This window comes from Lactuca sativa, chromosome 1 (genome assembly GCF_002870075.4).
Source record: "Lactuca sativa cultivar Salinas chromosome 1, Lsat_Salinas_v11, whole genome shotgun sequence".
In the NCBI taxonomy this organism is placed as follows: Eukaryota; Viridiplantae; Streptophyta; class Magnoliopsida; order Asterales; family Asteraceae; genus Lactuca; species Lactuca sativa.
In genome coordinates this window covers 73,631,935-73,648,181 of record NC_056623.2, presented here as the reverse complement: position 1 = coordinate 73,648,181, position 16,247 = coordinate 73,631,935, and the positions used below count along the sequence as shown (strand labels likewise).

Genomic DNA, 16,247 nt, shown 5'->3' with positions numbered 1-16,247 from the left:
AACATTCCATATGAAGAAAGGTATCTACTTTATGGCAGAAACACAAACAGATGCTTTGACAATGGGTCCATAGATTGGTGGCCAACCTATGGAGTAGGGGTGTGTATGGGGCGGTTTGGTTCAGTTATTGGTCAAAACCGAACCATAACCATTATGATTGGTTAATGCATTTTGGTAGCCGTTGGGTATGGTTAATATTGGTTATGGTTAATGGCTTTTGTCAGTTAACGATTTTGGTTAATGGTTAATATTGGTTAACCATAATTTTCAAAATAATATAAATGGTAAAAATATATTGGCATAACAATTGAAAAGATAATACAAAAAAGTCATTGGCCCCAATGCTTGTAACCTAACTTATAGTAACATAATAAAATGCATACCTTCGGTACTCAGAGTAAGATAACACATAGTCACATTCAAAATAAAAAACATTCATTAAAAATATAAAACATTAAACAAAATTAACATTAATAATTTCATATATTGATAATTGATATTAACATTAAAATAAAGCCAAATATTCATACACGTCCAATGCGATTAAATCAAAAACTATAAAATAAAATAGGCAAACATTCATATTATGTGTTATCTGGATAAAGAAAATCCAATCACTCATATACATTCATTGTGATTAAGTCAAAAGCAGTAAATAAAAAAATCTGAAATTTTTTTAAAAAAATACATTCTTAATATTTCACAAAGTCAAGAAGAACCAAAAACTTAACGTATCTAGAAGTCTTGATTATAAAGTCAAAAAATCCTCCGAACAGGACTATAAAGTCAAAATAATCTTCGCTTAGGATCAACGATTTGAGAAGCCTCCGATTAGGATTATGAGTGTGAAGATTAAACTAATTGTAAATAATGTTTACAAATTGTAGAATTAATCAATTAGAAATTACAACATTAATCAATAATATAACTGAATGCATGATTGGAAGATTGTGTTTGTTTGCGTGATCAGCCTTTGATGGTTTAATTGCTCGTTCGTCTCCTGATAAGTGAGGATTAATAAATTAGATTTTAAAATTTCAATGGCTCTTAAATAAGTTTGACTATATTATTTTATATATAATCTATAATTTTTATATATTAAAATATAAAGTTAGCGATTCGGTTAATAATGGTTCGGTTAACCTATAAAACCATAACCGAATTGTTAGTTGTCGGTTAACAAAAATTAGAAACCGAACCAACGGTTTTTAAAATGGTTCGGTTATATCAGTTAATTTGGTTTTGGTTCGGTTTTTCGGTTAGTATGCCCACCCCTAGGGAATACGTATAATATATACCAATACATACACGAATGGGCCTAACCTAAATGAATCTCATGGGCTAGCTATGGGCTACCACTACATACATACAATATATACCAATACAATATCTTCCTTGAGTTATCAATTGGAGAATGCATACAATATATAATAATACAAACACGAATGGGCCTAACCTAAATGAATATCATGGGCTACAACTACATACATACACACTAGAGTACATGTACACCACTAACACTGATCATCTTCAACCTCCACAAGATAAGTCTCCTGCTCCTTCGGAAGAATGGACCTGTTTGGATTCCATTATTAAATCTTGGATTTATAGCACACACACTCTCTCTCTCTCTCTCTCTCTCTCTTTCTCTCTCAATCTCTCCTTCACATGATCTTGAAGAAGAAAACTACTGCTTTCGGGGTCCGACAAAGCCTTAAACCATTATTTAGAGACAAACATGGATTCGAAAGGCATATAACTTGATAATGAAATCCATAGCATCTCAATCGGTTACTCCTCTATTATCGATTAATGCACTCGCATCAAGTCTCTTGTGGGTTTACTCGACAACATTGAAAATTCGGTCCCGAAAAAGAATCCCGTTGCTTACACCTTCAACGGTATATCTCTGAAGTTTCATTATATTGCTACAACCATTTATCATCGTCTGCATCTGATTATAATCACTCCTCTTCATCGACGATACTTGCTAACGATGGTTCAACGCAACATCCCACCACCTACGATTTTTTTTAATATATCAGTCGTGGTGGAGGTCGGAATGGTCATTGTGGCCGAGGAGGCAAAACTTGTGGCTGCTTTGGTGGTGGACAACGCTGACACCTTATGGGTGGGTGTTCGATTGGTTCCTCTACCTAGTGTGCAACAACAGCGGTCGGGCCTACTCAAGAGCCCGACTACAAACAACAGGCCAACAATATTTAGCAGCCCATCAACATTGTAGACCTTTTCCAACAGGCCTGCAACAAAATCATTTTTTGGCCCGTCTACCACCTCCAACCCACAACAACAAGCCTATATAAGCACACCTCAAGCCCAATAGACACCATTGATCAATCCATCAGCGCATAATGTGGCCCAACAGCCCACTACTATTCCGCAAGTGTTTCACACAAATGGAATCGTCGTCGTTGACGTCTCTGGTAATGGAGGAGTAGCTAACGCTAACGTTGAAACTGAGCGGCAAGGAATACACCATCAGAATGTGCGCCGACGACTCCGTTGGTGAACTAAAACAACGCAAATGCCAACTGACCAACGTACTCCCCAAACGTTAAAAACTTCTTTAACTTAAAATTTTATCTGAACTCGCAGATGATTCAACCCTTCTCTCCGGTCTACCTATCAAATCTTCTCCCAAAATGACAATGATCGGTACTGTTAAAGATCATATAATCGTGGATCAAGCTGATGCTCCAAAGATTGTTGCTGATTTTGAAATCGGAGACATTAAAGACAAAGAGGTCAACAAGCAGAAACTAACACCCCGCTCCCAAGTTCAACTTAAGGAGAGAAAAGAAAGGAAATGGGTGGAAATGAGAGTAAAGGAAGAGAGATTGATGCTCCTGAGTTTCATTATTAAAGGAAGGAAGTGGAAGGAAATGGAAGGATCACTTTCCCTCCTAACTTTCCTTCTGATTTGGGAGGATTTGAAAAGAAAGAATAAAATGTTTAACTTTGCTTCCATTTCTCTCCAACTCGGGAGCACAAAAGACAAATTTGTTTTCCTTTCTTTTCTCTTCTTTTCTCTCCTTACCTTCTTTTCTCTTCTCTTCTTTATTTGCTTCTAACTTAGAGCGGGGTGTAAGGCGACGTGTTGATCAATATAAGATTGAATTCCAAAATCCAAACCCGCTTGAGCTCATGAGCCCTTGTCTTCTTGAGTTCTTATCATTCGTTTATGCAGAGTATGACAGCATCATATAGTCTTCAACAAGCATGAAATGGGTTGAATTGAAAATGGGACGGCTGGGAGTACCGTTTTGATGAAATCGTATAATTTTCCCCTGGGCTATACCTTTCATTAATACATAGATAATAACACGTTAACATTCAAGAGGTTCCTAAAAATTCCGGAATTTAGGAAAGTTGTAGAGGCCAAAGAGGAAACACACACACACACACAAAAAGTCAAATCATAGAGGATAAAAGTAATGAGTGTTATTTTGTAGAATAGGTGGTGGAGAATCATGCAAGTGACATGAGAAAGTGGAGGATTTGAGTAAAGGTTAGGAAAATGGAAAGGCTGAAGAAGGTTATTGTTTTTGGATGAGAAACATACATACAAGCCATTCGATGAAATGCCTGAGGCAATTAAGGTATTCTCATTCCATCTTACTTTACCTGAATTATGAGTTGATTATATGGAATACTTGAACATCTAATCTATTTTCTTTAGGCTTGCTTAACAGGATCACCATTTTGAACTTATGAGACACAAGCTGACTTTGCTTTACCACTCAGTTATTGGCAAATGAATGTGGTATCCAACTATCCATCGTAACCATAAAAACTTCCAACTAAATTTGCCCTTATTTTGAAGTATAGCATTCAATGTGACCCCTTTAATAAAGTTTATTTCTTGGAATGTTTTGAATCATGTTTATGCAAAAATTGCAGATTTTAGAGGCATTGCTTCCAAAGGGTATAATAGTCCCTTCATCTTTTGAGACTTTGGGCCATATCAATTATCATCCACTTAAACTTGAGGGATCAACATCTTCCATAGAAGAATCTTACAACAAAAATTGTTTTGGACAAAAACAAGCCAAAAATACAAACAGTTGTCAACATGATTGATTCTATCTATAATGACTTTAGAACCATGCCACTAGAATTTTTGGCTGGAAATCATTCTCTTGGGACAAGATTAGTATAAATTGGACTTCATTTTCATGTTCATTTGAAAACACTATAAGTTTTCTTTCTGAAAACTGATCAATAAACAATTGAATCGTTAAATTTAACCACTCAACTTTAAAAATTTTAAATGACTATTTTACCTTTGGAATGAAACTTGGAAAAGCAATATACCATAGAGATCAATTTTACAAATTTATCTTATCTTTTAATCAAAGGTTATAACTTTAGTGTAAATATACAAGATGATCCCTGTTCTTTTTTATTTTTACTCAAAGGTTATAACTTAATGAACTAACAGATAATTAAAATCATAGTTGAATTACATACATTGTCAAACTGGAGGAGTTTGATTGATTGAGAATTGAGATCAGGTGATGGGGTTTTAAATATTTCATGAATTTTTTATTATTATTAATTGTTAACCAAGTAATGTACCCAAGTTTATAACCTAGTCCCTATTCTAATAATTGAATAGGTTTAATTTCCTATTGACAAGTATCATACTATTAGAATTCCTCATTAATATCATATGTACCTATCATGCCACTTATCAACTTATTAATATCAATTTTAAATTTCTCACTCTAATTACATTAAATTAATAATTGATTCTCAATTTTTGAATTTAAAATTTAAAATTTTCACTTTAACTATATTAAATTAATAACATTAGATTAAAAAAATAAAATAAAATTAATACAGATTATAAGGTGATATACCTTCATTCATTTATTTAAATCAATGATTATAGTTTTATATAACTAAAAAAATATCTCTTCAGTAATAACTTATTTACAATAATTGATTAATAATTTTGAGTTTTTAATATAAAAATTTAAATAATTTTATAACCATAGTTCTCACGGGTTATAAACTACTATATAATATACATGACTTTCATACTATATATCACAACCCCAAATCTAAGGTTGTTACTAGTTACCAATAGCTTACATCATAAGAGTCTATGATCATGCCTTCATAAATGGAAAACCTTAACAAACGAACTGTTACTAAGTAATAAATCAAAAATATTACACTGAAAGTCTACTCAAACAGAATCTTATACGTACTATACACATACTACATGGTAAAACATACAGAAATCCCATTAAGGTCTCCAACAAGTTCTCCATATCCTTTGAATTTTAAGCCATGATACCTCCTGAGACACATGTTAAGTTAAGTTCATTGCTAGGAAGTTCACAGTTTTCTATCTATAGAAAATATTTCATCAAACAATAGTAATATGAGCATCTCAAAAACCGTGGTTATATTATTGATTACATACAACCTACTTTAAGCATGTAGTATCTCAAATAACATTTTTCTCGTAGATAATATTAATGAACTTGTTATAAACAATAACCATGCTTAAACATAGACTGGTATCACATAATTAACTACTGGACTCGACACATAACTTATCCTGGATACAATTGAAAGATGTATTCATTAATATTTTTAAATTGACTATGTTAATAAGACTTTATTTGCTAAAATGCATATTTGACTTAACATATACCTTAACTGAAGTTGATGAATGACAAAAAAAAACAGCAAGTAATTGTTGATAATACAAAGTTGAGATGTATGCCAGTTAGTCTCACAAATATATTGTTACGATTACTTTAATTTAATTAAGAAATATATAGAAGCATTGTATTGTTTTGGATGACATGCCGAAAACATTTTCTATTTGGTTGATACCACATGCACATAACAAACTATTATCTTGAAAAATAGCTTCAAGTAATTTAACGAATTATTATACCTTGGTTTCTCCTAGTGTTACGAAGAGGCCTTACCCATGTGTCCTTCCTCTTTGTGATCTGATGACTATACCTTGTATGAAGATTGTTCCCGATAGCAATCCCAACAACCAACCCACTTCCAACTCCACAAAATACGATGATCCAATCAATTGTTTCGGTTGGGAAGAGAGATTCAGACACACTGCTTGTTGGTGGAAGTCTTGACACATTTGGATGATCCTGACATTCCTTGGATAAAGGTCGTCCACACAATCGGGGATTCCCGATGTAGGAGTTGTTATCAAATGTATCAAACTGTTTTCCTTGTGGTATGCGCCCCTGTAGACGGTTGAATGACACATTGAAGATGGAAAGGAAACCGAGTTGCACCAACTGTTGAGGAATTTCCCCAGATAGGTGGTTTCGAGAGAGATCCAAAGCTTCAAGATTCTTTAGGTGCCCCAAAGATGGCAGGACACGTCCAGTAAAATGATTGTTGGAAAGATTGAGTGATTGAAGGCCTCGAAGATGTTGGAGTGATTGTGGGATTTCTCCTTCAAAATGGTTACAAGAGAGATCAATGGACATATCTATGGTTAAAATTAGATCGTAGTCTATTCTGACACCTTTGTGTGTTAATGTCATTGAGTATGCCCAATCTAATTTGACATGTTTGGAGGATATATTTGTTTCCATAACAGATGATATGCCAAGATTTCCAGAGCTCATGGCATGCAATGTTTGAAAGTAATTTTGGTCCAACTGACCACTGAAACGGTTGTTAGAGAGGTCTATGATCCGCAACATAGGGAACCGTGAGGAAGCAGCAGTGGAACCGTCAATTGGACCATGTAGTTTGTTGGACCGCAAAACCAGAACTTGCAGTCTGGGAAGAGTTCCCAACCAAGAAGGAAAGACATCATGAAAAGAGTTATCTTCAAGAGAGAGAAACTCTAAGTGTGTACAATTCATCAGTGATCTTGGCAGTTGACCGATGAATCTATTTTCGCTCAAATCAAGGTGGTTCAACAGGCTTCCGGACATAAAAGCATTCATCATTTTTCCATGGAAGTTGTTTCGTTTCAGATACAAAGCAATCAACGAATTGCTTAAGATACCTAAACATGAAGGAAGTGTTCCACTCATGTTGTTAAATGACAAATCTAACAGTTGAAGATATTTCAATTCACATATCGATGCTAGTATTTCTCCTGTGAGGTTATTATGTAAGACAGAATACATAACTGTGGTTTTTGGTGGAATTGGTAGTTGTCCTCGTAACTGATTATCATTGATAAAAATTACTTCTAAATTTGTCCATGGGAGAAAATGAGGATGCTGATCAAAGCCAGTGATGGAGTTGTGTGCAAGTTCAAGAAACTCTAATGTTTCCCGGCTATTGTTCCAGATCTACACCGGTACCAGCCCATCAATTTTGTTGCGCTCAAGAAGTAAGGTATCCATTTTATTTTGGAAGCGTAAAAAGGCAGGAAATTCCTTCAAGTTTCATGATGATAGTCCTAACTTATGGAATTCTGGTAAAGTGGTATTGGTGTAGTTGTTGGTGACTACTAATGATATCATGTTATAACCTAAGGCTAATGCTTGAAGTTTGTTGAGTCCTAGGAACATGTCGAGTTCTACCCTACCACTGAAATTGTTTCCACCTAGGTTAAGATACTCAAGATTTTTGAAGTTGGAAAATGTGTTTGGAATTGGTCCTTGCAATTGATTCATCTGAAGATTTAAATATGTTAGTTGGGTGAGGTTGAACAACCAGGTTGGTATACCACCAGCAAGAGAATTTCTTGGCATTCCTACCTCACTAAGTTTGGTTAGGTTGGATAGAAAGAGTGGGATTTCTCCGTTTATGTTCATATCAGACAGATAGAGTTCACTAAGTTTAGTCAGCTTTCCTAGCCAATTGGGAAAGCGTCCTTTCTGAAATCTGTTACCATTAAGTTCTAAAAGATCGAGCTTCAAAAGACTTGCCAATGAAGGAACTGAGCCTGTGAAGTGATTTTCACCAAGACCCAAGTAAGTGAGTTGCGTCATGTTAGAGAGTGAACGAGGTATACGCCCCGAGAAAGAGCATCCGGTAAGGGACAAGACAGTCAGATGGTTAAGGTGGCTTAGGGATTCTGGTACAATCCCAATGAAACCTGTGAAATCTAGTATCACTTCTTCAAGTAAGCTGATGTTATGAAATATAGGAAAGGAACCTGTGAGGTCGGTATTGTCTGCCAAATTAACAACTTGCAACTTTGGCAGCTGAAGTATGGCTGCAGGGAATTCATTCCTAACCGAACAATCTCTTAGTACGCCTTGCCACAGTCTCCTGAAGAACCTGAAAAACATTAAACCACAACTATAAGCCCGAAAGCTTAGTGAGATACCCTCAAAATACCAACCACGTATACGCCCTTCCAGGCTGCGACCTTCCGGTCCAAAACATATAAAACATACATAACATAACAGAACATAGAACAGCCATGCATATCGGGTCTACTGTGTGACTGGTCCGCCGTATCGAGCCTTCAGTCCATCGGATCCATCCTCCAGGTCTAGTCGTGTCCTTTGAGTCTACAGTGGGGTTCGTCCGCCCGCATCGGGCCTTCAACCCACCTGGTCCACTCTCTGAGTCTACAGTGTGACTGGTCCGCCCGCATCGGGCCTTCAGTCGGCCTGGTCCACTCTCCGAGCCTCGGCACGTCTGGTCCGCCCTCGTGGGGCCTACAGCCTATCCGGACCGCTCGCTGGGCCTTCGGAACAACCGGTCCGCCCTGGGTAACTTGGCCTACAGCACAAAGCAGGACCCGCCTCAACCCATCTCCAGTCCAAACAACCATGTGCACAAAACATAAAATCATATAACAGTCATATCCAACAAACCGAACAAACAGATCACATAGCATATCATTACCCTACCCAGGTTACCGACCTAACCGGTCACTAGCATAGCATCACTTTATATATATATATATATATATATATATATATATATATATATATATATATATATATATATATATATATATATATATCGGGGAACTGACGTTAACAAGGTCTCCTAGCATGTACCATCCTAGCTACCAGGATGCAGACACATCAAACAATAGCATAATAACCATATCTGAATCTCAATCCAATAAAGGGCCGGCCTTGGTGCCTTAGACCTTGTTGATATAGTGAGGATAACTCACCTCGAAACTGTCGGCTGAAAAGATAAGATCCCGCTGCTCCGAACTCTGACACGAACTCCTCCACTGAACATCAAAACATACAACTCAATAAATACCCTTAATTACCAAAATACCCCTGGAAGACAACTGGTCAACCATGGACAAGTCAAAGTGAACCCCTGACTGACCCTACTCGCCGAGTCAACCCGATGACTCGCCGAGTCCATATGCTCAGAACTTCCTTCAATCAGCGACCCAACTCGCCGAGTCACCCCAAGACTCGTCGAGTCCAACAACTCTGAGTCCACTCACACCAAACTCACCGAGTCATCCCTTGACTCACCGATTCATCGACTCAACCAGAAATATTGGGACTTCCTCGACAAGACTCGTCGAGTCCAAATGGACTCGTCGAGTCCAAGGCCATCTTCAACCTACTCGCCGAGTTGTTCTTCCAACCCGTCGAGTTCTAGGCCATCTTCAAGCAACTCGTCGAGTCCACCCATGTGACTCGTCGAGTACCACCGGTCTGAATCCATACATAAGCATCTCAGGCCATGCAATTGATCCAAAACATAGATCCAACCTCCTACAATCCATCCATCACGTAAAGTGGCAAACTTTACGTGAATCTAACGAGATCTAAGCCATATTCACCTTAAAACCAAGGTTTGGGACATGGTAGCTTCATTAACAACACAAGAATAGGGGCTTTAATGCTCTTAAGGTCTTCTCCACTCCAGATCTGAGGTAGCAACCTCAGATCCATCCTCCAACATCAAAATGCCACACAACCAAGCACCCCACACAACCCCAAAATGAGAAACTAGGAAGATACAGCCCAAGAACGAAAGTATTGCCTCCAAAAGATGCCTCAATAGCAACCAAACTCGAATCCAAGCAAAGCCCTTTGATCCAAGCCACTTCTCCTTCAAGATTTCTTCAATCAACACCTCTCCAAGCTCTAATTTGCTCCACAATTGGACTCTCCACGAATTTAGGGTTTCTAGAACTCAAGGGGGAATAAGGGAGGCTGTGGAGGGGTATAATGCTCTTTATATAGGGCTCAACCCCGAAAATTAGGGTTTTCTCCATACAGCACCTACTCGCCGAGTCCATCCTTGGGACTCGCCGAGTAGGCCACTTGACACGCGACCATGACCGCGACCTGACTCGCCGAGTCTATCCATGGACTCGCCGAGTCATCCTCTAAAACTTACACTTTTAGCCCTTCAACTCTACTCTTGCGATTCCGGGATGTTACAATTCTCCCCCACTTAGATTAGGCTTCGTCCTCGAAGCCTACGGCATCTCATCTTCAAATTACTTCCCACGACGCGCCACCTGACCTTGACCGAACCAAGTCCCTCAAGGTACAATCATAGAAACCAGAAGCTCACTTTCTCCTTCAATACGGTGTCCCCACCACCTACTCAAACCGGGCACCAACTGTACCCTCCGATAACCACACTCAACAACCGAGAATTACCCATGATGCCTTACTGCTCCAATTCTCATCTTTCACTTGACTCATATGGCTATAAAGCCACGGACCATCGGATCCCCGATCCGAATTCCACTCTACCCATCCCATGACAACCGAAAGACCCATTCTTCCATTCCGGAGCAACTCCCCCGAGTTCTCCTCTCGCAGTCACACACACATGTTGATCTCGTTCTAGCACCCTCAGGTTTGGATAACCTGATACACTGATGATATCCTCAAACATCCTTCCAGGATGAACCGCTGATACATACCCAAGATCCTGATCAGAATCTCACTGAGAGTCCAAGACTCTTTCTCTTTATCCCTTCCAAACCCCTCTCCCTGGCTCTACGCCGCGGTATTCCTCCGCGCCCAAAGCAACATATCAAGTCGAATGAGCTTTTATTCAACCGCCACAACACACTACTCAAAGACCATCGACGGACCACTCCAACCATAACTCTACACTGCCGCTTTCACTTCCGTGAATTCGCACTCCCTTTTTGGAATTTCATTCCTCCCTCTTTCCTTACCAAGGAAACCACTTGTCCGCCCAGTCACCATGACAGGCACTATGGTGCTCATCCCACGCTACACTACCTCTTTAAAGCGTACCCGCCATCCATGCATCACCACTACGCTGACTCTAATCGCAGGGACTTTCAAGCCCATGCACTACCTTCACTGCTCAAAATTGCTACCCGGGGCCAGACCTCCCAATGTAATCCCACTGCAACATACGCAACCCATAACCTCGAACCGATCCAACAATACTCGCAGAGTCTTCAGCATGACTGGACCGCCTCCCCAGGCCTTCAGCCAATCTGGACCACTCTCAGGACCTTCAGCCAATCTGACTGGACCGTCCTCCGAGCCTTCGGCCTGACTGGTACACCTACCGGCCTTCAGTCTATCCGGACCGCTCAACTAACATTCATCATTCCGAACTATCCCTTCGGGAAATCCTCCCGTGCATACCGTTCTAGCCCTCTAGGGGTTCCAAACTCTATCTCCATCATACATCCTCGATCCCGGCCCGCTCCCATGCCTTCCACAATCAACTGCTCTAGGTCTGTATTCCGCCCCGTATGCCTGATACTCACCCATACGAGCCTGCTCCCGACTGATAGAATTATCGCTGAATTTCCCCAAGCAGCTAGACAACCTCTCAGACCCAACGATCATCCGGAGAATCTCCAATTCTCCCCCACTTAAGATACTGACAATAAATCACCGGTCGTCATCACCGATCTCCCAAAGTAACCTTGCAGAAAATCCACACTTACACGCAAAATGTTTCTCACCAACGCCAACAACTTTCATAAAAATGATGTTCCCACACTGAACAACCCACTCGAAAGGAATCCAATCTTCAAATATCCATTCCTCAGACTGTAGAATCTACCCGGCCTTCAAACCAACGCCATATCCGCCACTAATCCTCACAAGGATAATCAATGATAGCTCGAAGTACAAATCCATAACCAACCAACGAAACTAGTAGATAACAATACTCTACAACAATCATAAATAATCAAAACAACAGAGAGAAACATACCCGCAGCAGCAAGCTGAAAAACACGACCCTAATCCCTCGGGGGCTCCGCTCCACCCTGACCTCCACCTGTGATCCTCAACGTAGCCGGTGCTGGAGCCTGCACCGGTCCTGCAACAAGCCGTGGACAGTTGACCTTCACATGTCCAACCTGATGACAATGATAACATATCCTCAAATCCCGAACCGGCACTGACTGCCTACAATCCCTCGCATAGTGTCCCTCCTTTCCGCACTTGCGGCATGCTCCACCGGACCGACAAACCCCGGCATGACCCCTTCCATACTTTCCACAGACGTGGCTACCCTGATCTCCCATCCTGGAATCAACGGTCTTAGACCGTTTCGTCGCCGGCTGCGACTGAACCGGAGCTTGCCTCAGCTCACGCATTTGTAACTCAATCTCTAACTCACGCCGCCTGGCGGCCTCCTGCAACTCCAGCAAAGTCTCGCACCTCTGCGCAGACACAAACTGTTTGATATCTCTCTTTAGCATACTCAGATATCGGGACATCTGAGCCTGCTCCGAAGCGAACTCAGGGCAAAACATCGCCCTCTCAGTAAACATCCTGGTGATTTCCGTCACCGACTCCGAATCCTGTTTCAGCTCCAAGAACTCCTGAGCCAGCCTCTCCCTCTCGACCTGCGGAACATAACGAGTGCTGAACATCTCTCTGAACCGATCCCATGAAATCGCGGCTCTCTGCGCATCCGAGTACGACCCCGTGGTCAATCTCCACCAATCCTTTGCCCCGAGCCTTAACAGGTTCAGAGCACACCTCACCCTCTGATCAGCAGGGCATGAACACGTGAAGAAACATCCCTCCACATCTGATAACCATCTCATAGCAACGATCGGATCCTGAACTCCATCAAAAGTGGGAGGCTTCGTATTATCGAAGTCCCGATACTGAAAACCTCTACTAGCTCCTCCCCCTGCCGCTGCTACAGCTGTTGTAGCCGCCGCGGCAGCCGTCTCCGTGAGAGCCGCATAGCGCTCATCAAAATACTCCACCATGGCGGTCTTGATCGACCCAAACAACTCTGCCAGCTCAGCCCGAAACAATGCAGCAACCTCATCATGCAGGATCTCACGAATCCTCGCATCCAACTCGTGCGTACTCATCTGACTGACAACCTCTGGCTGTACAGACCCACCCGGAACTCCCTCTCCTGCTCCTGATCCTGACCCGGATCCACTCCCAGCGTGCCCTGAAATCTCCATACTGAAAATAAAACACCAAATCTCAGACATATCCCACTATCCCGGGAACCAGCTCTCACCCCAACCCTAGAGGTCATGGTTTCCCTGATACGCGTATGAGTCCGTGCTTTTAGTAGTACAGGCCCATACTACCTTCCACACCTACCCATATTTGTATGAAGTACTTCCACAACACCCTAGCGACATACATAACAACGCTCTATCCTCACAACCAGAGGAACACTAGAAATCTCTCACAAGGAACCCTAGGCTAGCAGGCATCATACATCAGGCAACTCATCAAGAAACCCTGAAAATCTCTAGCCTAACTCTAGCATGCTGTTCTATCAATTATCAATAAAACAATTGTCATGTATGGTATTTTGGGGCTACTTACTGGCTCCGGCTGATCGTACCTCCGCGTCCTCCTTTACCTATTTTGAAAACCATTTTTAAATTCTCTTTTGAAAACCCTCCTCGATTTGAGACTGGAGTCACACAAGTGTTCGTCCAATTCACTCAAACCAAGGCTCTGATACCAACTTGTAACATCCGAAAAATACAACCAATTTAAATTTTTCAAAACAACCCGATTTTCATTAAAATGTTTACAAAAAGGTTTTAATTACAAGTCATTAGAGTATTCCCAGAATCACATTGCTACAAAATCATGAGGAGCGGTACGATCGCGCCTTCGCCTTGCCACAGTCTCCTGAAGAACCTGAAAACCATTAAACCACAATTGTAAGCCCGAAAGCTTAGTGAGATACCCCCAAAATACCAACCACGTATACGCCCTTCCAGGCTGCGACCTTCCGGTCCAAAACATATAAAACATACATAGCATAACAGAACATAGAACAACCATGCATATCGGGTCTACTGTGTGACTGGTCCGCCGTATCGGGCCTTTAGTCCATCGGATCCATCCTCCAGGTCTAGTCGTGTCCTTCGAGTCTACAGTGGGGTTGGTCCGCCTGCATCGGGCCTTCAACCCACCTGGTCCACTCTCTGAGTCTACAGTGTGACGGGTCCGCCCGCATCGGGCCTTCAGTCGTCCTGGTCCACTCTCCGAGCCTCGGCACGTCTGGTCCGCCCTCGTGGGGCCTACAGCCTATCCGGACCGCTCGCTGGGCCTTCGGAACAACCGGTCCGCCCTGGGTATCTTGGCCTACAACACAAAGCAGGACCCGCCTCAACCCATCTCCAGTCCAAACAACCATGTGCACAAAACATACAATCATATAACAGTCATATCCAACAAACCGAACAAACAGATCACATAGCATATCATTACCCTACCCAGGTTACCGACCTAACCGATCACTAGCATAGGATCACTTATATATATATATATATATATATATATATATATATATATATATATATATATATATATATATATATATATATATATATATATATATATATATATATCTGGGAACTGACCTTAACAAGGTCTCCTAGCATGTACCATCCTAGCTACCAGGATGCAGACACATCAAACAATAGCATAATAACCATATCCGAATCTCAATCCAATAAAGGGCCGGCCTTGGTGCCTTAGACCCTGTTGATATAGCGAGGATAACTCACCTCGAAACTGTCGGCTGAAAAGATAAGATCCCGCTGCTCCGAACTCTGACACGAACTCCTCCACTGAACATCAAAACATACAACTCAATAAATACCCTTAATTACCAAAATACCCCTGGAAGACAACTGGTCAACCATGGACAAGTCAAAGTGAACCCCTGATTGACCCTACTCGCCGAGTCAACCCGATGACTCGCCGAGTCCATATGCTCAGAACTTCCTTCAATCAGCGACCCAACTCGCCGAGTCACCCCAAGACTCGTCGAGTCCAACAACTCTGAGTCCACTCACACCCAACTCACCGAGTCATCCCTTGACTCACCGATTCATCGACTCAACCAGAAATATTGGGACTTCCTCGACAAGACTCGTCGAGTCCAAATGGACTCGTCGAGTCCAAGGCCATCTTCAACCTACTCGCCGAGTTGTTCTTCCAACCCGTCGAGTTCTAGGCCATCTTCAAGCAACTCGTCGAGTCCACCCATGTGACTCGTCGAGTACCACCGGTCTGAATCCATACAGAAGCATCTCAGGCCATGCAATTGATCCAAAACATAGATCCAACCTCCTACAATCCATCCATCACGTAAAGTGGCAAACTTTACGTGAATCTAACGAGATCTAAGCCATATTCACCTTAAAACCAAGGTTTGGGACATGGTAGCTTCATTAACAACACAAGAATAGGGGCTTTAATGCTCTTAAGGTCTTCTCCACTCCAGATCTGAGGTAGCAACCTCAGATCCATCCTCCAACATCAAAATGCCACACAACCAAGCACCCCACACAACCCCAAAATGAGAAACTAGGAAGATACAGCCCAAGAACGAAAGTATTGCCTCCAAAAGATGCCTCAATAGCAACCAAACTCGAATCCAAGCAAAGCCCTTTGATCCAAGCCACTTCTCCTTCAAGATTTCTTCAATCAACACCTCTCCAAGCTCTAATTTGCTCCACAATTGGACTCTCCACGAATTTAGGGTTTCTAGAACTCAAGGGGGAATAAGGGAGGCTGTGGAGGGGTATAATGCTCTTTATATAGGGCTCAACCCCGAAAATTAGGGTTTTCTCCATACAGCACCTACTCGCCGAGTCCATCCTTGGGACTCGCCGAGTAGGCCACTTGACACGCGACCATGACCGCGACCTGACTCGCCGAGTCTATCCATGGACTCGCCGAGTCATCCTCTAAAACTTACACTTTTAGCCCTTCAACTCTACTCTTGCGATTCCGGGATGTTACAATTCTCCCCCACTTAGATTAGGCTTCGTCCTCGAAGCCTACGGCATCTCATCTTCAAATTAC

General features: G+C 41.6%; 1 protein-coding gene across 1 annotated transcript; it reads right to left on the bottom strand.

Moving 5' to 3' along the window:
* Nucleotides 1–5,921: 5,921 nt before the first annotated feature.
* On the bottom strand, nucleotides 5,922–7,064 carry LOC111916587 (receptor-like protein 38). The gene has a single exon (XM_023912219.3). The coding sequence runs from the start codon at nucleotides 7,062–7,064 to the stop codon at nucleotides 5,922–5,924; it is 1,143 nt and encodes a 380-aa protein (XP_023767987.3).
* Nucleotides 7,065–16,247: the final 9,183 nt, after the last annotated feature.